Source organism: Harpia harpyja, chromosome 1 (assembly GCF_026419915.1).
Source record: "Harpia harpyja isolate bHarHar1 chromosome 1, bHarHar1 primary haplotype, whole genome shotgun sequence".
Classification (NCBI taxonomy): Eukaryota; Metazoa; Chordata; class Aves; order Accipitriformes; family Accipitridae; genus Harpia; species Harpia harpyja.
The window spans coordinates 88,488,649-88,516,339 of record NC_068940.1 but is presented as its reverse complement, the minus strand read 5'-3'; the positions used below and the strand labels follow the sequence as shown (position 1 = coordinate 88,516,339).

Here is a 27,691-nt window from a genome sequence, read left to right as displayed (position 1 = left end):
TCTCAGCAACCAAACTACATACAGTTAAAACAAGCTTCAGCATCTTTGCTAAAAAACAATGTTCTACATACTGATGGCTAATTCAAACCATGATTCCCCGACTCAGATGTCAAACATTCCCACATGAATGGGACAAATGTTTTCCAAGTTTGAAGTCAGAAAACCCATTTCTCAATACTGCTGTCCACTCTGTAATGTCATCATTAGTGTCATTTTTTTGGTGGATAGCAAAAGCAATTCTTGTAGAGTACAATGAGTACTCTCATTATTTAACCCTCTATGTTGCCCCTTGAGTTAGGTATTTGCTAGCACATTAACAGGAAGGAAAGACCACAGAACCTAATGGAGCAGACTGCTAAAAAGGCAATGTGATATTACAAGTATACGAAGCATGAGCTGTAATTTCATAACTACCAGCTTAAATGCTTACAGGTTCAGTAACAGCTCAGTAGACGCAAGTGAATTTCAAAGGTAAGTTTTTCTAAAACTTCTCAAATTATTAAACATAAGTCAATGAAATAAAACTTACTGTAGTATCAGTGGCACCTGATTGGGGTCATTAAATCACTCACTATTCAATTATGAAACTCTAAGCCTTTCTCCATGTGATAAAACTGAAAGTATTCTAGGATTTTACATTACAGGAAAAAATACCAAGTGTGCTTGATCATTATAAAATCTATGCCATTATAAAGCTCCTGTATATACAGTGGAATGATTACATCATGAAATTTCAACATAAGTAATTGAAGTGGAAGAGGAGGAAAAAAACACATTGACTTACTTTCTCTGTGGTTACAGTAAGAGATGGAACCAAGGATGGTGAGGACTCCGACTGCTTCTTATATTTTTGCTTGTGTTTATCTTTCTCTTTATATTTCTAGAAGTTATAAAAGAGAACATAACCTAAGTTCAACTTCATCTTTAACATAACCCATTTTTCGCAGAATCAAGCGTTATCAAAATTTGAGACAGTAATAAAGCCCCGTGCTATTTTAATGGAAACAATATTAATTGCAAATCAAGTATTTATATTTGCTTTCAAAGTACACAAACTGAAATTCTTCAATTATAGCCAGCACTTATGAATCCACTGTTGTTAATATTATCTATCTTCCCAATAATCAATTAATCAACAAAATAAACTGGATTAAAAACAGAGATGTGGCTTCTGTTTCAGAGATCTTCGTGCATTTCTCACAGAAGATTTCTATCTTCCTACATTTCTGCAACTGTACATTATTTTTTGTTGGGATACTACTGTAAACTCATGCAAGGTTTCAGCTTTGGCTCCCCTACTGACATCTTCATGCATAAAAATGTGAAATTTGATTTAGGTTTCATTCCCAAAAAGGTGTTTACAGTTTACATACTAAATAAGTATCTTCCGTGTTAAACTGAACAAAATACCAAAAGCTATACAAGTGTGATTTCTAGAGGCTGAGAAAAAAAAAATTTTTTTTTTCTTTAAACACAACATGAAGCATTGGTAGTGTGAATGAAATTGTGCAAACAGACAGAAAATAATTTCTTAACCCAGACCCTTTATACTATAAGAGAAGTCTTCCATACTGGTAGAAATCAGTTCTTAGAGGATTACAGAATCAGACCCAAACTGTAGTTGTTTAAATAATTCAGACAAATACCAACAAAATACGAGTCTGACAAAATTAATAATTCAACTTAGAATACAGGAGTTCAGTATTTTCATCTATTTAATCAAAACCAAGTCTAGACAGTCATTTTTTCCTTAGCACCATAGTATGGTTTATTTACATAGCCAATGTCAGAAGATGCAGAGAAACTGCAGGTGTGAGAGAAAGCTACTTGTAAGCTACTGGCACTCAAGTATTTTGCTGCTTTAACTATTTATTGGTGAAATTTCTGTGTACTCGCACAAAACTCAGTAGAACAGTATGATCTATGGCTATTTGTTCAGAATGGGTGCTTCAACAGAAAGCTACCAAAAAAATGCACACATATGGATTGACACAAGGGGTTTAAAACTCCCATTGAGTGGCTTGAAAAGATGAGGAAGACAACTTAAAATGTGTAAGTCTGAATAGCCATATGAAAATTCAGTAACTGTTTTGAATCTTAAAAATTATCCATGCTGATCTTTCTCTAACTAGCAAAATGATTATCCAGACTCTCAAAAGAAAACATAATTTGTTCAACAGCAACTGCACAACCACTCTCACCAAGCACCAGGACAAGATGTAATACATGCATACTCTATTCAAGTATCACCAAGTATCAGCTTTCTATTTCAGTCACAACAGAAGAAATACCAGAAACTTATTTTATGGAATCAGCCTGGAAGATAAGAGAATGGGTTCTCAAATTATCTGATAAAGTAGAATTAGTTAATTGACAATCTAGATGCAAAGCTGAAAGCAAAACACATTTATCTCTACCTTTATGAACTATAAATAGCAGCTGACTTAAAGATCACCTTGTCTCTAATCAGCCCCAAATCCATTTAACTAAACTTGTAACTTAATTTTGCCAGGAAGGAAAAACAGTTTAGCCAAGAAAATTAATAAAGAAAGCACCAAAGCTATCTTCACCAAAATATCATGCAAAAATATACTTGCTAGAATACAATATGTAAAGTCCTTTTGTTTCTTCTACACTTCTGAAAACTCAAAGAAAGGTCCAAGAGAACTCTTTAAAAGGCTGATGGAGATTTCTAGGTTTGTTTTTTTCATACGCTGAAGTGCACTTGTTTTTTTTTCCCCCAGTGTGCCGCTTGGATAGAAGTATGGAGTTTTCCCTTTCATAAAAAGTGTGCAGGTGTCAATTACAACAATGTACACCATAAAGTAGGATTTCAATTGTTTAAATCCTAATATAGGCTTGTTGAGGGAGTTTTAGATCAGGGAGGTTGTTTTTGTTTTCTTTTGGGGTTTTTTTGGAGGGAGGATTGTTTGTTTGGCTCTTTTTAGACCTGGAAAATACACATTTGAAAGAAAAAAAAATATGGAGAGGAGGGATTCAAATGCACTGCACAGTCTTTTCAATAATTTCTTAAACATAACAGCCCCAAAAGTGCCCATACTGCCAGAAAACAAGAGGTATCAAGAGAAAACAGAAGCATCTACACCAAGATTGCCACATTACCCATCAAATCTGTTGATCCAAAAGCCTTTTGTCAGTGCTAGTGACCCAGCTTACTATATCATCAGCGTCCATGTGTAGATAAACTTGAGAAACAATTTACTAAAATCTGAACAAGCCTCAAGAAGGAAGTTATGAAAAGGAAATCAAAGAGACTACCTGAGTTTCTTTAGCTTTCATTATTTTACTAGGAAATTCAAATCACCCTAAAGAATTTTTTTTGTTTATAATTTTGGAGCAAAGAGGCAATGACTTTAATATGCTTTAAGATGAAACTTCACAGCAATATAAGTAAACAATAGAAAAACGTTTAAATGAACATGTTTTACAATCTCTTCTGTTGACTTTCTAGTGTTCTTTTACTTACAGTGTTAATTTTGTCTGAAAGGGAAAGAAACATAGAATTCTGATCAAAGGAACAGTCAGGAGGACTTCAAATTAAATTCTGTAATGTACTGAAATCACTTCGATAGTAGTCTCAACAGAAAAGGATGTGTCAAGAAGAAAGAAAGAGGGATACAAGAACAGGGGGAAGGGAGGAGGCATAAATGACCAAGAGCCTAGAAAGAATATGCTTCAAGTTCTGTGAAGTGAAGCATCAGCAACCACATCAAATTCCTCTCCCAGAGCCAAAACATCAACACAACATTTGCCAGGACCTCTCACCAAGGTTACAGCTTACCAAGCAAGGCCACTGGAGGGGTACCCCACCCAAAGGCTTTTTGCATACAACAATCTCATCCACAGGAGGTTTGCTGTCCTTAACTCTACATTCCCTTCTGCTTTTAGGTTATACCTCTTCTAACAATCTCCTCTTTTTTTTTCCTTTTCTTTTTTCTTCCTAAGGAAAGTTCAGAAGTCCTACTTCTGAATGTGAATTAACTCCAGATGCAAATAACATCAAAGAAGTGGAGAACATCTCACTGCAGGAAAACCTTTGAAATGAATGCTCAGGTTTTTTACAGTGATATGGATAAAAATTTCAGCAACAACCTGCTGAGATGAAGAGACTTAGCTCCCACAAAGTGACTCCTTGCAGTTGCACCCTCTTCTCACCATAAAGATGCATACATAGCATAGTAAGATTTCTGAAATAGCCACTTTTGAATCCAGAAAAGGAGTAACAGAGGGACATGAACTCCCGCAACATTTAACAAATACAACAGCTTTCAGTCAAGTCTGTCTCAAAGGACACACAAACTAGCCATCTTCCCTACTGCCAGAAAAAGAACAGTTGGCCCTTTACAGACAACTCACTGCATGCTTCACTTTTCTAAGACTTCCTCTGATCAGCCATGTCCCTAAAAAAAAAAAAAAACAAAAACAACAAACCAAAACAAAAAACACAACAGAGCAGCAGCTCACCAAGATAAACATCCAGCCAGAAAGCCACATGAAAACCCATCATTCTAGGGAAGGTAATGATATCAAGTGTCTGACCTTTTACAAGCTTTACCGTAAGGAAAAAAAGGGCAGAAATTACTCTTAACAAGGACTGAAAATAACATTGCTAGTAAGTGAAAGCTAGGAGAGCCCTGAAGGCCCGCAGAAGCCATGTATCCCATTTATTTACTCAGACTTAAATTTTTTAAAGATTCGTAGGCATGAGTTCAGATGTTCCAAATACCTATATTTTGAGATAGTTGCACAGCTGATAAATGCAATGCTACCTACATTCTGTAAAAACAGGATTTAGCAGAATAAACATTCCAAGAAAGAATACATTAAAAAAATACAGGGCCAACTACAAAATTGACAAAGGCAACTTCAATCTTGGTTCACAAATAGGGTAGCTCAACAGACCAGATTCAGGCAGCTTCTGAAACCTTTCTTACTGTAAGAATAGTAAGGCGCAATTGCCATGCAGCCATTGGGTAAGCAGCTGTAACATTATTCATCCTAGAACTTGAAGTGCCCTGATTTATGATGTAGCTAAATACCAATACAAAATACCTAGAGTTCATATGTCATGATTAATCAGAAAGCTTTATCACTAGGGTTCTCATTTTGGCTTTTTTTTCTCATCTAAAAAAATTATGTAATACCTTCTTAATTCCAATAGCTACATGCTGCAAGATAAGAAAACAAATATGGTGCAAGATTTCTGGAATTCTATAGTACCTTCTGTACATTGACCTCTTGTGGGGCAGGGGGGTAGAAGGGTGGAGAAGAAAAAAAAAGCACATTTTGATTGGTCCTGTTTCTTCCACAAAGATTCAATCTACAAAATTATTACATAGTATGATTTCACAAATACAGTTTGTTTCCAACTCTTTGGGTTTTTAGCTCATTTACAGGTTGGATCACTCTAAAGATCAGCAATTGCTCATTCATTTTCTTTAACGTAGTTTCAGAGCAAACATTTATCAGACTACTGAATGAAAATGTCATCTCATCGAAATATCAAATTAAGGATACATGTAAAATTTTATCTTAGCTCTGACCTGTTATCAACAGAATAAATGTTGTCAGATCTATCTTTCCACAGGTTGGACCTCAACATCTGGGAAGACTGAATAACGCAAGTGAATGATAACTTTTCCAGTACAGATGGAATGGATGAGTTCAGCTTTCCTCTAATGGCATTATTAATTCATAGTATTTCCACATGGAAGTATCATTTAACTTGTTAAAGGTATTTACACTTATCTGCAATTCATTTTTGCCTCAGGAATACACAGCCTTCTCCAAAGAGGCTTCCACAGTACTTCATTTCATTGAACTACATTCTGGAGTTCTGCATTTAACAGTACACTGTTACAAAGGGGGAAAAAAAAAAAAAAAGTTTCCTGATTCCTCTCTCACCTTTCCCACACTGCTTAGCTTGTCAGACCTTCTGTGTGCCAATTCAAACTGCTAAAACAGCAGCAACAAAAACCAAAGTGGATAGTTTTCTGCTGTTTTAGTGAGCTAGGTTGGTTCAGTGAAGGAGCATGAGAGATGGACAGTAACAGGGACAAGAAGAGGTAGACGCAGAACAGAGCAAGAGCTCACCTGCCCAAGGAACAGGAGACTAACTTCTGTTCTGGAAGAATTAGAACACATGCACACTATCAGCAAGCACCAGTGCTTGGCCCTTCAGGCAAAACTGCTTGGGCTGACCTTGAAGTATTCCATTTTTATCCCCTTCTCTATTACAAAAATCATAAACACCCCCCCACACACACTACCTTTGGTTGTTCCAAGTTTTCAAACCTTAACAACATTTTCAAATCTATTTTCCTTAGTGATTGTTGTAAGGAAAATCATCTGAATTTCTAAATCACTGATTTTTCAGCCTCTGTTTTTGACTCCTTCAAATAATTCCAATGTATCAGAATGTTCTAGTAGCACACAGTACTCAGATTGGTACTTTTGTAATTTATGGATTTTCTGCACTACCTTTCTGTCACTGAAACTTATAAATCCAGAACTGTCACCATCACAACTACCATCTTTAATAGAAAGCTGCGCATAGCTCTTGCTAATCCCCAATACAAGACCCGCTTGGCCTCTTATTTGTGACTAGTAGCTATTAGTAATATAACCATAACAATTCCAAAATGAAAGATGACCATGGTCCACAAGTTTAAAATTCAAATCCTAATTTACCTTGTTTTGACAAGAACCGCCCTAGCTCAGGCATTCATCTATCTATCATTTTATATACTATAAACCACAGCAGAAATATTAAATGCAGTAGCAGCATTGCTGCAGTCACAGTAATAAAAGGATATAGGCATGGGATAGTTTATAGAGAGAGGTGGAACACTACTGTCAGCATTATTCAAACACATACATATTCAGCTCTAAGCACCAAACTTGTTCTTAAGTACCACTCCTTGATACAGTTACTTAAAAGACTCAAAACCCTCACTTCAATACAGGGATAATGGTCAGAATTTTAACTGTCAACAGTAAAAAGACTCAAGAATCAATGATAAAAATGCCAGCCAAAGCTTCTATTAGGTGCAAGACCAATGCACAACTTATTCAGAATAAGCCACTCTTCTTTTGATATTTAACATTAAAATATGCTTTTCCTGTTAGTTACACAGTTCAATATTAATGGTTAGTAATTGATACTCAGTGCTAAACAGTTGAGTAGCACTTTATAACTTCAAAAATGGTGCAAGGTTAACCAAATCAAGGCAACTATTTATTGTCCATGCTCACCTTCATCTATTCCTATAAAACCTTCAAGTATTTAAAACTTTAAAATATATATTATGTTACATACTGGGAAACGCTCCACTATCTGCAAGGTCACTTGAAGATACCCATCAAATATGTCAAGAAATAGGCCAACAGGATGGCAAGCAAAAGGAATACCTTTAATTTTCCTGACTCAGTTAACTTAACATTGCAGATCACCTTTAACTACATACGGTCTACCAGCACACAAAACATTGTACCTGGTGAACAGCATATACATACAACTTTATAAAGAAGTATCAAGATTACCCTCTAGAAACTGTTAAAGTCAACATAAAGAACTAATCTTATATTAATCTAGGATCTAAAGCAAAGAAAAAGAATATCTTAAAGCACCTTTTGCTTCTACATCTCTCACAGTTACAGCTACAGAATTGAAGTGTAGGAAGATACATTGCTCAAACAGAAACAAAAATCAAGCAGTAACCTTAATAACCTATTTTTAATGTTCACGTGTCATCTAGTTTTCAAATTAAGACAACATTGCATAATTCTCTCAAGGAAGAAATGTTTGTGTTTCTTCAAAGTTCAGCTTGCCTTTTACCCCACTTATTCAAAAGTTACTCTCCTCTATCTTATAATGTGGCAGAGTACAAACACTGAGGAGTTAAGTAAATGATGCTACAATGCACTGAACTTGTAGAAAGATCAAAAGTATAATCAGACAAAAAGTCCTTTCTTAAAATTTTGTGAAGATATTGATGAAACGAATATGTAATAACAGCATAAACAATACATAACAAAATAAATAAGAGTAACACCCAATAATACCTCAAGTATATCATAGCAATTTTTCAATGAAACAGAAAGTCTTTTGGTCGATCCGTACAGACTAAAGAAGACATCTGGACTAACAATGTGCTTTTCTTTAAAAAACCACAACTCTTGTTTGACGAGCACAGTAAGAACTTACTACAGTAGAGATCTACTCAAAATTCTGATTCCCCCAGTACTGCTCTAGAGGCACCTATAAAAACCACGGTGAAGTAGTAGCTTCATGAAAGAAACAAATAAATAACAGAATTTCCTCAGATAAACATTGGAGGATTTTGCCACCCATGGTATTTCAGCTTTACAGTCTACAAAGACAATTATTACTGTCACTAATCACTATTATTTCATGCACAGGTTCTGCTGGGGTCAGGTTTTGAGTTTGTTTTCTTTCACAGTGAAAAGTAGAAGACTAAAATGTGTACTTTGAGGGCAAAAAGGACAGCTGCAACTAATGCAGCCTTATAAAATTCTACATTTTACAGAGTAGTTTAACTAATCCCAGGTGCCAAGCTTAATACTATTCTGAGGTTTTTGTTACACTAAGATACACTAAAAGCATTAATATTTTTTTACATAATATATATGAAGTGTTACTGTAAGGTTAGAAAAACAGGAGGTAGTCAAATCAGCAATTCCATGATAAGCATAATTGAAACAGAAATTCCTACTTTTCCTCTTACTAAAATAAAAGAAAATTTAAATAAAAACAAACTTATCTGCTTATATAGTTCTTCCTGACCTCCACAAGAGATCATTTTGCTGTGCCATCTACACCAACTGGTGCCAGTTCTAGTAGATTACATGCAGTTGATTATCAGGCTGACACAGAATACAGCACAAGTTAACACAGAACATTAGCAGACAACAAATCAAACAAACATATGCCACCTTTGCTCTTAATCCTGCAGACTTTAAAGATATGTATTATTGAATATACTCAGATGGAGTAGCTTTCTAATGAAATTTTGTTTACACAGTCACACTCTATCAGTCTTCCCAAATAACTAGACTTTCAACACAATTTGACATGAAGCGGTATGTTAAAAAAAAAAAAGAAAAGGAAAAAAAAAAAGAAAAAAATTACACTCCTACAAAGTCAGTGAAGGACAGGTACCCAGAAACAGAAATACTACTCATTGGCACCAGCAGTAAAAGACCACAGCATGAAGTAACCTGTTCAAACACCACACAAAAACTCAGTCTTAGGAAACAGGAACCAGGTTCTGCAGCCCATAGATAGATATTAAAGACCATCTATACACTCAGCTACATATGTTATATATAGTTATTGACCAGTTTTTAGAGGCGTTTTAGAGGCATTCTTCTTTCCCTCCAACTGAACAGAATTTGGAAGAAGTCAACATGGATAAACATGACCATTAGCATCCATACCACACAATTCTCATTTGAAAAAATACTTATCTAGCATTACTTCAATCATTAAAACTGAAGTAATTTCAAAGTGGTTGCAAATTTTGCTTCATACATCAAGAACAGTTGAGAGGATTAAACAGTCAAATCTATTAAACTGTTCTAAAAAAAATTTAAAAATTAATAAAAATGCAGTGGGGTACTGCATTACTGAGATGAGTCTGGAGCTTTTTTCCCTAAAAAGTTACAGAAAAACCTCAATGTTCAAATAACACCATTAAGTTTATGAAATGAGGCAATTAACACAGGAATGACATAATTAGAATTGCCTTTGCAGCACTCTGCTTTATACAGTACTATAAATTGAGTGTTCAGGACTAAATCAGAAATTTATTTTTTTTTTAAGAAAAAAAAAAAGGAAACCATTGCTTATGCAGCTGAACGGTAACCCAAAGAACTGCAGTCTGTTCCGATTTTTGCAACAGAATCTTACCTGATGCATGGCAGGTCAATTTTATCTTTTCAGTCGGTTATTCAGATAGTGGGGAATATATAATGTACACTTGATCTGAGTGTTTAGGACTTGATTTGTAACAGTCCCCACAGAGCATTAAAATACATCAAAAAAGCATCAAGCACCTTTCTCCCAAATTAAATGAATAGACCTGACATACAAACGTAGGCTCCTTCACAACATATCGGGAAAGTTTGGGCAGTTCAGAACACAGTTCGCAAACCAACACACAGCTAGCCTATGGAAACTTTCACTGAGTAGAGGTGTGTTTTAAATTTTCCCTTCCCATGGGCCTAACAACCAAACTCACGGCTACAGTGAACACGCTGAATCTCACACACTGCCTCAAACTCTTTCTTCTTAGATGTTCAAGTTTCTTTCCTCAAAATCAGAGAAGGTGTAACGTTTCTTTAAGAACAGGACAAGCAGCAAGAAGATGCCCATACTGAATTCCCTTTGGCCAGTAGCTCAGTGTTTAGAACACTTGCCCTGGCTCCTGCATTTTAGGTTCTCCTCTGACACTCTTCAACTTCTGCAATAGTGCCCTGGGGCTCCTCGTCACTGTTTTGTTATTTTTGCCTTTTCAAACACCACTTTTTACACATTTGCAGTCTTCAGTCATGAGCCCATTTTTGTTTAATTTGCATCATGTGAGCCATCATATCAGAGAGTTTTAAATTTCCCCTTCCTGCTCAGTCCAGACCAAAGCACTTCTACTAGAAAAGGAATTTGTGTAATTCAGCTGCTATATAGTAGTTACTTACTATGTAGTAAATTCACATTTTTCAAAAGTCATAAACATATAATGCTAGTAAGCTTGCCTAATTTTCACATAAATGGCAAGAAACACTTCCTTTACACACAAAGGTCAATCCCAGACATGTTTAGTTCCTCCCAAAGATAAGGCTGCCAGGAACATTAGCAAAACAAGGTATTCTTCCACAGCCTCATGGTGGCCTAAGTTTTTCCCCAAGAAGCTTGAGATAAACACCTGGGCCCTGAAAAAAGGGATATTATAACAGGATGTCAAGCAACATACTATCAACCCTACTATGAGTTACACAGCCTCATCTCTAATCATTTCTAAACAACATCTCTGCCATAGAAACTAACAATACTTAGTGCAGCAGTAATCAGAATATAACTAAGCTATTTATTCTGTAGCCTCAAATTCGCATTAAAATTAAATCATACCAAAGGTCTGTTGGGTTTTTAATTATTACACCCTTATATATTGGCTATTGATTTTGTAAGCACAGTGCCCAGAAGAAACTAAATACATATTATGAAAAAACATGCTTTCAACTCTGTCTGTTTACAAAAACAACAGCTACCCATATCAACATTTTCAGACCAACCTCTTACTGCAGAATAATATTTTATATGCAAATGGATAGCTTTTGAGGTCTGAGCAATAAAAATGGTTCCAATCCTCAACTCATATGGCTTCTGCTTGGCAAAAGGGAAAGCTTTAAGGATGCCTAAAGATCAGATTATCCAAATTTCTGAAGAACAGAGATGAAAGATAAATTAGAAACTGGGGTGCCCTTACTGAGGGGGAGACACCACTGTATCTGGGAAGAAAGACAGATATATATATATTTACTGTAATATGACAAAAGTCTAGATTCCAAACGGATTTAAAGAAGAGTAAAATATGGAAAAGTGACCCTAAAAAATGACCTTACTCCTCCAAGATACAGTGTATGTTTGACATACTACATCAAATAAGACATCACACACAGAAGGTAATAAAATTTACCAAGAGAATGAGCCTCCACATCACACACAGTTCTTTGACTGAAGATTAGTATTTTGCAAAGTACAGGTCATTCTTTAACTACAGAACATGTAAGATTAAAAACGCCAAAAAAAATCTCAGTAGCCACAAAAAGTTAGGCGACTAACAGCTTTAGGAAACTGCAACTTTTTTCACCACTTGGTGGTTTTAACTAGAATAGTGTTTTGTGATTATATAACATATAAAGCAAATTAAACTTGATAAGCTAACATGCTATAACATGCCATGAGAACCACTGAATGTCAAATAATAGGTTAGTGCTTCAAACTGCATTGCTTCACTTGGTATTACAGATCATGAGATCTTCTGGATTACCATGTTTCAGTTCATGAAAGGTAGAAGAAACTTTAATATCCTATTTCTAGCAAACTTCAAGTCACAGAAAAAGGCCAAGACTTGCAAAGGCAAGCCACAACATTAACTGTTTCTAGAAAAAGATCCACACCAATACACTTCCAGAGCAGGAGAAGCTGAGGAGCTAGGAGAAAAAATAGCTGATACATTGGCTGAACATACTCTGTTAGAAAGTCCCTCCAAGTATTCCCTGAAGATTTTACAGGTATTACAACCTGAAAAAGCATAGCATCTCCAGTCAAAGTGGAAAAGGGGAGAGGGGAGAGGGGAGAGGGGAGAAAGACACACAAACCACACAATGAACAGCAGCAACAGGTTTTTTGCACTGCTCGGACATACAAAACTGAAATTGAGCCTCATGCTCAAACCTCAAAGTTTCTTCAAATTCAACTTCAAAGTTTTGTCAATGTGAGTAAAAATCCATGCATGTATTTTGACAAAATATGACCTGAAACAGGATAGTGGTGGAAAAACTAAGCAAACTAAGAAAAAAAACCATGGCAAATATTGGTAAGGTTTTACCTTGCAGGTAATTCTGTAGTCTGTAATTCAAGATTGTTTTTTTCTACCAATGTGTTACTAAGAAAAAAAGATCGGCCAAAAACCCATACTTTTATTATTTTAGTCATAAATTTAGATTAAGAGGTACAACTACATCACAACGCACACTCTCTTCTGCATTACCAGATGAAGATGGAACTATTCACCTGTGCCATTAACCAGATCTAAAGACACTTTTTAGAAGATTATCCAAGAACAATGGAGATCAACATCCATCCAAAGTGGAAGTGAGCTTAAAAACCAAATCAAATATTAAGGAGACTAAGGGTCTGAAGACTGACATTGTTATTCAATTTCCTGTCACTATAAATATAATTCCTTCATATAGTATACATTTGGTCAATACATTCTTTCAATTCAATTTTCATGTAATGATTTTGAATAATGCAAAACTAAGTCTACCCACATCCACAGAAAAGTCTATTAAGTTAGTTGTACAGGATGCATGCAGGTGAGCAGTATTGCATGTATTCTCAGAGGGCTAAAAAAGAGCCAAAGCAAATTTGCATTATTGTGCCACTGTCTGTTATCACCCTGTGTTGAATTTAGATGACAAATTTCCCATAGAAAACTATTAATCTAGCAGTAATAAAAATGTAAAGTAATAATCTTTATAAATTTAAAATTATTTTTAAAAATATGTAAAGTTAAATTGTTAAAAGAATACACCAACAATAGAGATTAACAGCCAGTTATGTTCTTTGTACCCTCACGGGAAGATTCCCAGGTGAATGACAAGCTATTTTGCCATCACAATGGGCTTGACCACCAGTACCAGTGAAATGTGTCAACAAGAGATGTCAGTTCTTTGATGAGGAGAAAAAGATATAACAGGTTGAAACATAAAAAATTAGATGCACCTGTTTATCAGCACACTTGCTATAATGTCTACCCCTGTTTTTCTGTCCCACCTAGTCAAAAAGGCTACACAAAGAAATCTCAGAAAACTAAAGCAAAGGAAGCTGCATGGACACAGCCTTCCCAATGGATATGTTTCAGTGTGTATCCCAAAACCGATGATAAACAGGAATACGAAGGTGCATGTACAAATGCACCTGAAGATATTTCCTTATTGGACCCTAGTACCTCTAGTTTATCACCTGTGTTGTTATTCAGTGCTTCAGGAACAAGATTTCCTCCACGCTTTTCAGCAAAAATTAAATTTATCAGAAAGTGCTACTATTAAGCAGATGTGCCACATAATTAGCAACGACAAATCCACTTACTTTTTTCTCCTTCTCATGATGTTTATCCTGAGAGTGAGAGGAAGAATCACTTAAACTTTGATCATATGACCTATTAGATCCCCGTTTGCTCTTTTTCTAAAAAGAGAAAATATATTTATGGATAGAGAAAAGGAACCATTTGAATAAATAAAAAATATAAAGCATTTCAACTGATAAGATGCCTTACTGCTTGAAGAGAAAAAAACTTCAGTTACTGAAAAACTGACAAATTACTAACACTAATAAAATTAACAAGACTACCCAATGTATACCAGGAAAAAAGCCTATCCTTGTATCAACTTTTACAACTTTCATGAATTTGCAAGATATGCTTTCCACAAAGAAATGTGATACACTTTTTAAAGGTTAAAAGATGCTAGACACATTTTCAAGTTTTCATAACATAAAACAGAAAAGATGCTGCTCAAATGAGTAGCACATGAAGCCACAGTGCTAGCACTGCCACATGCTTGAAATGCATTGTGAGGTGGCTGTTTTATGGCTTCATGATTTATTATACAAGTGACCTGCCTGCAATATTTTCATTAAAATGGGTTTAAAAAAAGGGATACAGAATCTGTGGTCATGTATGCATTTACAAGCAGCTGATAAAATTGCCTGTATTTATGTAATGTTTGAGCGCCTAGTCCAGAAAATACTTAATGCTAGGCCAGTGTTCAAAATGTTTGTTATTTTATCATAACTGAGGTAGCAGTGTAAAGACACTTCAGGTCAGTGCTTTGCCCACCAAAGTTTTCAGTGGTATAGTAGATATACACCACCCACCATCTTCAGTAGTAAATACTAAACACCGGTATTTACCAGGCATCAACAGTCACAATAATCCTAAAGAAACACTAAAAAACGATCTTGCCAATCTTTACTGTTCTTACCACTGTAGTTTTGTAATGGAAAGCTAACTAATTACATGTCAAACAGAGTTATGTCTTTATCATTAAACTTGCTTTTTAAATAAACATACATGTTCTCAATCATAGCAGCACTGAACATTCAAATCCAATGCATAATAGTGTAAGAGCTTGCCTTCACTGCTAGGTAATAGACCATGTGTGTTCTTTTTGTATACTTAGCTCAAGATAATAATAATTAAAAAAAACCCCTTAGCTTAGAAAGGGCCTAGAAAGCCCTGACTTATCTTCATTATGAAGCAAGCTTATCAATATTCACAAGAGCACAGAGCTAACCTCACCAAGCAAATCTTCTAGAAAGCTGAAACGGTTCATTGGCCTGTGTTTTTACCTCATTGCAACCTATTTGAAAGTCACCTAAGTATTCACCTTTTTTAGCAGTGAAAACAAGTAATCAGCACATTTAACTATACTTACAGCAGTATCTGAACTTAAGTCTATATATTTTAATTTTCATAAATCAATATTCATAAATAACATTTTTTAAACATCAGTGAGTCCTTCAAGTCCACACACACACACATACACACAAAGAGGTATCTGGACCTGTCAAACTGATAAGAATTGATAGGAAAGACTCCAGAGGTCTGATCCAAAACCTACTGAAATAACTGAGAAATTTCAAAGTTTTTTGTTTGCTTGTTTGTTTTTTAAAAAATCAAACGTCAAGTCACTTCCTTGAGGTTGTGTTTCAGAGAACTTATAGGCAGGGAAAAGCCACTGGCTAGACGGTGAGAGAACAAGAGGGGAGGAAAAAAAAAGGAGAAAAAAAAAAGAGTAACAGAAGCAGAAAGAAATATAAATATAAAGAAAGAAATTCTTTATTCTCTAATATACAGGATAACAAATAATACTTTCTAAATTATTCCAAAATGGACTAAATTCCTAGAAGACACCTAATCAAATAGCAAAAGAAAACACTACAGACACTTCCATGAAAAAAACCCCACCACTAAATGTGCATGCTATTTCTGGCAGAGGGGAAAAACCCACACATCTAGAAAGTAACCACTTATAAAACATTTTCAGCTAGTACTTCTGTAACTGTGATTAAAACATTGTTTTAATGAAGTACAATCTACTTTGAGCTACATGAAAATATTATTTCTAGTGTTAATAGCAATTCAGAGTCAAAAAATAAGTCAGTGACATTTATTTATAGAATTTCACAAATACATACCAGTTTACTAAAATGGTATTTACAGTAGCCACAGTATTGGACGTTATCTGCACCATTGCCTTCTTCTTCACAAAGAAGTCCTGCAAACTGTGCACTAAAATAAACCAAACAACATTCAAGGAAAGCAATTTTACATCAGCTTGTACTACAGTATCACAGCTGATAATGTACGGATACTTATATCTGCATTTAATAGAAAAGATTTCCACACAAGTGACTTCTAATGGCATGTGAGCACATAACTGACCTTTGCAGCCCAGTGAAAAACATGTATGGTTTACACTTTGGCCTGATGTCTTTTTCATAGTCTTTAAGCCACTCACACAAGCTTATAGCCTGAAAATCCACATTTATTATGCAGCTACTCCCACGAATAAATAAACCAAACAGTTTACAATGATTCTTAGCTCAAATTCAAGCCAAAAATTATCTATGGAAAGAACGTTTTTAACAAAACCATACTGTAGATCCAAAGAAGAGATCTTCTGAAGTTGCATACATCCTTCTCTGCTTTGCCAGGAAAAGCACTTTTTTTTTTTTTTTTTTTTTTTTAAATAGAGCTTCAATGACATAATAAATCAAACCATATTTACTGGTTTAAAAGACTGTGGCAGGTTAATTTCTTTTAAAAAGAACAAGACTTACAAGTTTCCTTGCCTGGGCTAATTATTACCTTATTCTACTACATTTTTTCAAATCAAATTTGCTTTCACCATTTGTAATGTTGATTTATTTTCTTTATCAAAACCAACTTAGACATTGAAAAACTAAATATTCATTTTCCATATCATGTTCATTAGCGTAATAATGCAATGCTACAGTCAAAATGATGCACGGGAGTATTTAAATGAAGGAACAATATATATAAAGCAGCTTATTTTCACTGCTTTTTAAAATGACTTTCCCCTCACTTATACATGATGTTCTTGGGCAATCCAGAAATACTGCTTCCTAAATACGTGCACACCTACAGCAGATGCCAACTACAGAAAACATTTAAGAGGATCTCTTTAAGTGAAGATTTATCGTTCTAAGCTTGCCATACAAAAACAGATGGACTCAAGCTCATTCTTCCTTAGACATTAGTTTTGTTAACCCAAAATTGATACACCCTGCCCTGGATCTCTGCCTTCTGTAGTTTTCACATTTTTCTTCCATTTTTCTAATATTACAGAAGTCTCTCAATATCCTCAGTCACAGTACTCTCTGGCTAGATATCATTTTATAGCACATACCTGGTTTTTTGAGAATCAAAATATTCTAAAAATTGGCAAGATAAATATTTTACTTTTGAACCTACTTCTCATGTTCTTTATGGCATTCACTGAAAATGGGATCTTGGAAGAAAGAAAAAAGATGAAACAGACTCTTGTATGCATCCAAGTGTTTGAAAGAAAAGAGACCTTTTCATCCAAACACTTGGATGTATACATTTTTTCATATCTGTAACCTCTTTACATGGTATACATGCTTTGAGGAACACAATCCATTTTCACCATAAAAAGAAACTTGACATCGATCATTTCCAATGAAAAATTAGATGCTTATGAAAGAGTTAAAACCTGCCAGATAGTCAAGTAATTAAAAGAAAAAAAGGTCGCCAAGAAATCAGCATCTAAACTACAGAATTATATCCTTTAAGATCTGACAAGATACTCGAAGTATCACTTGACTACACTGAAGAAAATACATTTAAGTAATTTAAGTAGATGTGCAAATACCACTTCCCTGACTGAGCTGGTCATGAAGCAGCATACTGGCACACCCATAAAATAGATGGCTAAATCCACAGATTATGTAGCTAGACAGTCTGTGTAAATCTGCTATCTATCTATGGCAAAAAACGTTCAGCTGAATTTGAAAAAACAAATAATGCCTGTAAATTTTGGGGTGGAACTCCTTTTGCCTCCTTTTACCTGTTGACAAGGGGTTTAAGCTAATTATCCAGCCTCTTTGAGAAGTCCATAAATTCAGACAAGCATCTCCTGAATGCAAGCAAACCTAAATATCTGAAAGTGGAATTAATCAGATGGTGGACACAGCTGTTTTTCTCCAACAGGTATACATGAAACCTAAATGAATAGTTCAGGATAGATGTGTACCATTTAGGTAAAACCAGTGAGGTGAATCACACCCAAACATTTGGAAATTTGTACCGGAAGGAGTGAGTCTAGTGCATTTTTATGTGTAGCTCAATAGTTTTTCCCACTGATTTACCAAAAGTAAACATCAAATCAGTTAGCAGGTGAACAAATCATGTCTTCACATTCACATATCCTATAAAATATCATTTAAGAAAAATAACGTAAGACAAAACCAAAACAAACAAACAAAAAAACCACTAAACCTTATTCACAGGAGCACACAGCATTTAATACAACTCAAGGTAGTATTATCAGACAGCTTTTGCAGCTCACAGAAATGTGTCTGCTGCCACTGCCACATTGTTAGTAAAAACTCTACTAGAATAAAGTTAGATATTTCTACACAAACTACTTTACTATATTTCTTTACTCAGAAATACACTAAATAAAGAGTTTATTCATTACATTGTGTGCATCGATTCTTTCTGGAACATCAGAGAGGTTAAACAATAAAATATACTTACCACGTTACGTGAAAAGCTTGTCGACATCCATGTTTATTACATGTCATACAAGCACCAGTGGCTGCTTTACTTTCTCTGCCTTGTTCATCACAAATATAGCATGTCTATCAAAGAGAAAATACTTAACATGATAAGTAGCATACAAATAAATTCTGTGTTACTCACAGGAGATTCTAGGGTAAGAACTACTGGATTTTGCAGCTAAGCTTATACAAGAACTTCTTTATAAAAGTCTAATTATGTTTGTTTGCAGAGATCACCTGGTAGACACTTGGGAACTGTGTAACACTTCACCAATGCTAAAGCAGTACAAATACTAATTTACTTAAATTCTATACCACTGTTCAACCAGCCAAACAGTTAAACAGCCAAAGGTTAATAGTATTAGGCTTCAAGGTTTTCCTTGCTTTCAAGTTTGTGTTTATGTCCTTTTAGGTCACAATCAATTTCACATTCATTTAACATTACCTGTATTGGTGGCATTCAGAAACATCAAATTAGACTAAGTGCCTAATGGTACAAGATACCATATGGTATACATGCATAGATCTACAAAATTACATACAGAAAAACTGCAAACTTAAAATTGTATTTGTACATTTGGTGTAAAGAATTTGCAGGAGTCTCATAGCATGCTTCAATATTCATATGATGCTCAGTTACCTTTAATTAAATACGGTGTTTAACAGAACTCTGCTTTAATTTCAGCATGACTTGGACAGCCCCATAAACATCTTAGAAACTAATCAAGCAAGAACCTTCTGTAAACAAAGCTTAAATTAGTATATCAAACCCATTTCAGCCTAAAAAACAAGCTAAAATTAAAACAACCTGTCTAATACCTGAAAATGTTTTTACAGCATTTCTGTCAATTTATTTGTTTTACTGGGATACTATGGCAATTTGTAGTATTTTCAAAAACATTCTCAGTAAAATGGAAGAAAAAAATTAAGACAAAAAGAATCCAAAAATCTCTCTCATTACTAAATACTTTTGTTTTTTTTAAACGTCTCAAATAAACATGGATACATGGTGTATGGAAGCTCACTATTATACTAGACATCACTACAATCTCTCACCAGCATTTCAGGGAGAAACATCAGGCAAAACTAAATCTCTTTACATTTTTTACTGTCCTAATTACTGAAATGCCATTTAGAGAGATTCTATCATATCACATTTATGTGCAAAATTTAACAATTTAAGAATAGATTCTTAATGAAAGTATCGTCCAGCATTGGGGCAGTCAAGTGTCTGTTTTTAAATGAGAGAGAACCTTACTGAGGTAACGAACATCAACAACACACTGCTACCTCTGTAGAAATCCCATTACAAGATCTTAGATGAGAAAAGATAAGCATTCCCCCCACCCCCAAAAAGAATTGTCTACATTTAAACTGTAACTGACTTATTGCAGTTGTATCACAACCCCCCTTCAGTGAGGCAGAGAATGAGTAGAATAATAAATAAAAAGATCATCAACCATGGGTAGTAGAAAATAACAGTATAAGAAAAATGGACCAAGATACCACCAAAATAAAAAATAGAAAGGATATAATGCAAAACCAGTGTTACTTAGAAAGACATGAAAATGAGTGAAATTCTGAGATCAGAACAGCCTTTTACAGAGGTATTTAGAAGAACATTTAACATGAGACATCAGCTAACTAAAGCATTTTTGTTAACATGCAAGAATCTACTGTAGGTGAGTCATTCTTGTACTGTTTCCACAAGACTTTTAAAAAGCATTAAACCAAATAGCTAATATATCCTAAAATCCTACCTATATCCTAACATTTGAAGGCTCAGAAAGGGGATAATCCTGCTTAATTCTTTGCCTTGCTCCCTTTGTACATCAAGGTAGTGCATACAGATAATTCAGTTGTTTGACAGGGTCTGAGACTAGCTGCTTTTTAGCTTTCCATACCATGACCTGACACATTTAGATTTTAGGAACAAACAAGGTCATGATCTATCAACCTCATCTTAGTAACTATATTAAGTGTAAGTAACTTCAAAAGTAAGATACCCCTATAAACAGAGAGTTCAACAGACCCCATAAAACTCAAGCTCCAGTTACTGTTCATTTTTTTCAGAGTTTTGCCTTAAGATCTGCACTTTTTTTCCTCACTGAAGCTCAGAAAGAAAAGTGATATAAGCATTCCATTCAGTAAGGATGTAGGTCCTGTTTTTCAACATACATACTACATTTAGGGTCTCTGTTTCAGGACCCTTTAAAGCAATTTACAGTAAAATGACAACAAACGACCAACTACATTACAAACTAGTTTAAACACAACATGGTGGACTGCCTACCCATGTTAACAAGCTCAATGAACTTCTATCCTTCCCACAATAGTCATGAGAAGTATAAAACCTGTTTCCTAATCTTTCATATGAAATGAGGCCAAAGAAGGTTCATCTTCCCATTCCAACATGGACGGTAAGTTCTCTCTAAAGCTGAGTTTCTACCTTGTCATACTTCTACCTTCTCTCAGACACACAAACAATTCCAGAAGCCCGAGAACCTTTATCTTTCCTTCACAAAGCAGAAGAATGAAGACTTTCATGCATTCGCAAATCCATGCAATTGCTACACCTCCTCTGAAACCTCTGGAATGTGGAAGTGTAAAACACTCTGTTTCCTACCACCTACAACAGCACTGCTCTTCAGAGCTCTTAAGGGAAGAGAGTACTTAGACTTCTCCCAAACTCATTGGAAAATAAGCAAAACATTACACAAAGCTTTTGACTCAGCAAGGAAATTTTACTCAAAAAACGCAACAAATACCTTAGTTTCTTTAATGGCAAAATATACATTTTGCAAAGCTGCCTTTAAATTTCTGTCAATATTTTTCCTTCAAAGGTTCAAAACATAAACCTTCTTTGCAAAAGCAATGACAGAAGGCAAGATGAGGCAAGAAAAACCTTAAAAAAACCAAAAAGTAATCCGAGAAATAGGTTACTCATAACAGCTACCCAAAAGCATTCCCTGCCTACAGAATCAAACTCAGGAGTTGTACAGAAACTTCTCGTTGTTGCACCAAGTGCTGAAATAAAAGTTTAACAGCTGCCTTTACTACTAGGCAGATCAAGAAACTCCAAATGCACTTATTTTTTAATCAGTTCTTAAAAGAGATTTCCAAAAGCAGTAATTCTATTCAATTAGCGCATACTTTCAAATAAACCTGAAAGAGACAAATAAAGCTCACATAAAATAAATAGTTATTATCCATGCATAACCATCCAAGGAAGAACAAACATCTACTAAATAGGAGAGGAACTACTAGTCCATTTCTTTTTGGAAGCAACTGTGTAAGGAAGAGCTTTCCTGTTAGTTAACCCACTAATCAAGTCATTTAGTGGACTCATTCTGTAATGTGATGGCTTTTATCCCAGAAGCAGGTAAACTTCAGGGAAATAGCAGCCAAATGTCTTTACATTGACAAGCCTCATGCTTTGGTGTCTGCTGTGTTTCTTCTTGCATTTAAGATTACTGTACTTTGTAATATTGCATATTTTGCAGTGTTCAATAAACAAACAAGTGCATAGTAATTAACTTGCACAGTTTTTTCTAACTCCTGGCAAAACTCTAATGATGTTTGTCTTTAAAATAAGGACTACAGTATAAATTCTCCCCTATGGTAATTTTCCTTGGCCTATATTTTCCCCCAATTCCATATGCTGGCATTCTATATGTATCCAGCCACACACACAGAATTACGTAGGACTTCACAGGAAATAAAATCTTTCTTAAAATCATCCTATTCCAACCTGAGTTGACACAATGAAATTAGCACTAAGCCTCCCTAAAAAGAGAAACAACTATAGTCATTTTTTCCTAATTACATGTTTACATTTGTTCACAATGTGCAACAAATGTTTTAAGAACTGTTTGCCACATTTACTTCTCAAAAAAAAAAAAAAACCACAACAGCTTTTCTTTCCCATTTCCTCCCAAATTGATAAAGTCAGTGTTACATGCTTTACAAAGTTTCTGATCTAAAAAAAAATGTATCATCTAAATAAACACAATTTATACTAAATAGAAAGGAGGGTGGGCAGTGCAATTATTGCAGGCTACCTGAAAAGGGAATTAGTAGTTGTATTGGTTTTGGGGGTATTGCTCAAAACTAGCCTACTCGGGAACTGGTGGCAGTTTAGCCTCAGCAGTACCGAACTCAGCACTGGCTACAGATTTATCAAAAAAGTCAGGTGAGTCCCCTGTCAGTGACTGCCTCTTAAATTCTGTGCTGTTACAACTAGACTGCTGCTGGCAGTGAAGTTAGATTGGTTTTAGGAGGTTTGCTGCAGCAACTGCACTATAGGCATTTCTTTGATTCCCCTGAAATCCACAACCTCTATCTCCCTGAATCAAATAGACCAAATAAAGACAGCAAAAGCTGAGTTCTGTAAAAAGAGAGAACAAAAAATAATTTGCAGGCTAGGGGTGTGACCCCAAACCTTGAAATTCCTGATATGTCTCATTATATTTTATAATATACTGTAGTGGCCTGTATGAAAGTACTTTTAGGCTGACTTGACATGGAAAATAGGCCTGAATTGGAACACCCAGCAAAAACTCAGAAAATTAAGAGCTAGACAACATCAGAAACTATCTACGTGACCTGTATGGCACTAGTAATTCTCTAACAAGCAAAAAAAATCATGGTAACTACAGACCAACAAAATGCAAATTGGAATTTTAGCAGTAAAAAACAACTATACATCATATATTTAGAACTAAAACAGTTCAAGTAAGAACCGACTTTAGCTGTAACAAAAAGGAATTAAAGAGAGGGACCAACAACAATGGACTTTGTGAACAAGTAATATTAAGACGCAGGGTGCATTTTTTGACATTACAAGGATTTACACATCCAATATCAATTACCATCAATGGAAATGGTGCAAGATAAAACAAAATTCAAAGTGTTCCACGAAGTTTTTGAAGTACATTAGGGAAGAACCACTACCAATAAAAAAAAACCAAAACATTACAACTACTGCTCAAGGAAAAATGAGAAAAACAGATGTGTTCTTGGCCCAGAGTTGAGGAGAGAGAGAAAATCAACTCATCTGCTACAGCAAATCTGTACTGCTTTGTGTCCAAGCACAAAAATTTTATTAGTTCTGCACTTAATCTCACTGTTGCATGTTCTTGCCGACGCAGAAGGAAGCCAATAGTGAGGAACCAATACAGATGCTCAGGTAGTACATAATGAAAAAGCATGAGAAGAACCTAGAGTTTGACTCCTGGCTTTTCAGATAAATGCAATGGTAAATGCAATGGGCAAAACATACTGCAAATAAATAGGAGATGTAAAATGGGGGGGGGGGGGGCACGGCAGCCAGGGAAGAGAGGTCACAGAGCCAACATGAACAGGACTGGTTTCCCTACAGGAAGAACACAAGAGGTGATGCATGCCTTTTTTAAATTTCTTTCTTTTATAACACAGTCTATTCCTCTTTTACTGCAGTGTCCACAAACCACCATAAAGTAAAAGAAAGAAACTAGAGGTAAAAAAAACAACACAGGAAAAATATGTAATAAAACTAATCAGAAATTCAGACAGTTTGCTGCCTACAGAAGGGAAAATACAAAGGAGGATGTAGTTAAGTCTCGTAAGGAAGAGGTAGCACAAGTGAAACAAGTAGAAAAATGTAACTATCAATATAGAATATTAGTAAGTTACTATTACATTGGTTTGCGCTCTTTTTTTCACTTTTCTAATTAAAGTCTCACCACACTTATTTAGGAGCAGTTCTTCTATAAGCGAATAATCCCCCTAAAGTGAATACTGTTTACAAAGGCAAAAGTCTGCAAGCTTTTGCCTTAATATATTAGAATAGCTTTTCTTCCTAAAAGAAAAGTTTATGAACATGTTTATGTTCATATGGATACTTAAACCAGTAGGACCCAGTGGTAATCAATAATAACATTTCAAATAAGCTGTAATAATATTTTAACCTATAGGAAGTATTTCACATTCATTTCAAAATAAACTGTTGTTCAAAGACCATGATATTTTTAATTAACAAAACAATCCCCAATCTGTAAAAGAATAATGAGACATGGCAGATAACCTTACAGCTTAATTTAATAATGTAGCTTTCATAATTCTTGAATTTATCATAAAGTCATAGCAGAAAACATACAGCATTACTGCATACATTTATCAATTTTATATAAAGTGCATTCTAAGAAGTGTAGTTCTACATTATTAAAGCTCACAAGTTTTAAAATAAATACATTAGATATAGATAAAAAGACATATATAATTATACCTTATTATAACGATCATGAGGAACAGACTGCAACACGATAGGTTCCATTGTAGAAACATTTGCAAACTGCACCTCGGGAATGTACAGAGCACAAACCACATGAGCCCAACCTACAAAAAGTTATAATTATATTTAATTTTAATGTTTTCTAGAAGCTCAAAGGACATTTCAATTATAGTACAAAGAATCTTTTACAACACTTTTTTCCATGGACTATTTTAACTGTTAAGAATATTACAGACATAAGTTACTTAAGTCATGTTTACATTTCATTTTATATTATCCAAAGTTTAGATGACCTGTAATACATTTTTAAGTTTATTCAGTGAAGAATTTATACAAGTAATACTCCATGATATCCAAATACTAATGTTTTACACAGTGACACACAAATGGAAAAGCAGGTTATTTCTTTGAATTTCTTGGATTAACATAGTCATCGCGTAAAAGCTATGCAAATTTCTGCAAAAGGGAAATACCATCTGAACAGATCAGTATTCATGCAAGCTTTTTTTTTTATCATAGAAGACTTCTGTGTATACTTTTTATTTAAACAAAGTCATTCTAATTTGACTAGGCTCCTGTTTTCTTTCTGTAGAAGGAAATCCCAACACACAGACCCCCACATCCCCTCTGTTTCTTTTCCTTCTTTAAACGTGTGGCCAAGTCATTTTTTCATAGGAATATCAACTCCTATATCCAATCCTGTTCCAACTCATTAACTTGGGGTTATCAATAAATGTTTAGTTACTTACCATATTGTGCTTTAATACCTTTCAAGAAGTAAACATTCCTAATTGTCTGACATTTGGTTGGATGAGGACAGGGGGAAACACCAATTCAGAAAGAAACCTACTAATTTTAGGCCTTTTTTCAATACTAAGATCCTGAGAGTTGTCATTTTGTTTCAGTGGAGGACAGTGTGCCATAACTGCTTATTTAGCAGAGGCTGCTATATAGTTAACCCAACATATTAATATACTGCCACTAATAACATTAAATGGATTTTAGATTACAATGGATTACAATAGTAATATCACATAGTACAGAGCTACGTCATCTGAAAATGAACTTGTTGTAGCTAATCATTTAGAGTGAATTCTGTTCTTCCCCAAGAGGAAAACTACCATCTTTTGTCACAAGACCTTCAATGCACCTTAAAAATGATTGTGCTTTCCTCCTACCCAGGCTTACTTCTACTAAGGACATAAGATGACAGACTTAGATAATTAGATAATCCCACCATACTGTCTCACTGCAGACCTTTTTGAATTTTGTTTCCATCTTGGATTTTCTCTTTTTCATTACTCTACTGAATCTAAAGGTTCTTAATTTCTTCACCCAACTGTACTTTGACTCTTAAACTGAGCTAAACATAAAGTTGTACTTATTACAGTAGTATTGTTGGGACTCTGGAATGGTATTTAGTATCTGGAATTGCACACGTGCTTTTTATTCTTTTCTTAAAGCACAAATCTTTTCTAGTTGCTTCCAACCAATTGGTGTCTGCCCTCCCCACTTACTAAATTGGTAGTTACAATTTGTATAGAAAACGAAAAGCACACACACAACTGTTATAGTCAACATTCACAGTCAACATAACATATATCATTCTACTATTTCATCTGCAACTAAATACAGTATCTGCCCTGCTTCATCATTTTATTCAGAAATAGTTTGCAGAATTATTCCACACAGAAAAAGCATGAGACCAATAAAAGAATAGGGAAAAGAAAGTATACACTGCCAACTTGAGCTGCTTTTAAAAACTGTTCCAACAGACCATTTTAAAATTATCATTAACAGACAGACTGATGAAAAACTACAAAAACCACAGTCATCTTTTGTTTTCTCCTCTACTTGAAATATCTTCAGGGAGTAAGTGTTTATAAGGACTCCTCTAAGACTTGCTAACTGCCCTAAGCCAGAGTCATCTTACTAAAGACAGATAAATAAATGTTAACATGGTGTTAATGGTGAATATTTATCTTTAAATCCCCGCTCAAAAAATTAACTCAAATAGAAACACCATTCATCTAATAAAGCCATTAAACCAGTAGAAGTGACACTGAAATTTTGAAAAAACCCTTCTACGGTGTTACACATAAACAGATGGCAAAAGCTTTTACCTCAGATGTAATTAAGCCTGTACTCCAGTTACACTTACTTATAATGAAAAATTATTATGTAAATATATAAAATATACTAGAGACATTAAGAAAAAAAAAATCACTTTCTAAGCCAAGTGAAATTTAGGTAAGTATTTTCACTACAAGAAACCAGTTTCAGAAGTAACTTTAACTGAATACTACCCCATCACTATCAAAAAAAACTAAACAATATAGCCAGAAACCTACAAGCTTAATATATTCTGATTTCCAAAATATAGAGCGCACATCCAGAATAGCTGTAGGCAATAGCACGCTTTCATCTTTCATGAAAACAAAACAGGTATCTATATAATGAAACAAATGAAGTACCACAGCACTAATACACTTTTTGAACAAGGGGTCAATAATAGCCCAGGGAATTGAGGACAAGGGACCTTTTCCATTGGTTTCCATCTGGCATCTTTAGATCCCAGATAATCTGACCCTGCCGAAAAATCACAACCTGTCCAATAAAAATTTAACCACAGGGGAGTTTGCAGCACCCTTATGTTACTAGCTTCAAATGCCTACATCACAAAAGAAGCCAAACTCCAGCACCAGCTCCCACTAGGACTCAGAGGCCCCATACACAATTGCTTAAATGTTCTTTTGTCCAAAGTT

At 34.8% G+C, this 27,691-nt stretch overlaps 1 protein-coding gene across 7 annotated transcripts in view; it reads right to left on the bottom strand.

The window, feature by feature from the left end:
• MLLT10 (MLLT10 histone lysine methyltransferase DOT1L cofactor) overlaps nucleotides 1–27,691 on the bottom strand; it is a 134,590-nt gene that overhangs the window by 74,991 nt on the left and 31,908 nt on the right. For 4 of the 7 annotated variants that reach the window (XM_052804058.1, XM_052804026.1, XM_052804034.1 and 1 more), the window contains 5 exons: nucleotides 24,921–25,030; nucleotides 18,633–18,736; nucleotides 16,025–16,118; nucleotides 13,916–14,011; nucleotides 785–880 (listed from right to left, as the gene is read on the bottom strand). In XM_052804058.1, coding sequence (XP_052660018.1) covers nucleotides 785–880; nucleotides 13,916–14,011; nucleotides 16,025–16,118; nucleotides 18,633–18,736; nucleotides 24,921–25,030 — 500 coding nt within the window. The remainder of the gene's footprint in view (nucleotides 1–784; nucleotides 881–13,915; nucleotides 14,012–16,024; nucleotides 16,119–18,632; nucleotides 18,737–24,920; nucleotides 25,031–27,691) is intronic. The other 3 variants (XM_052804048.1, XM_052804041.1, XM_052804068.1) reach the window with 3 other exon arrangements.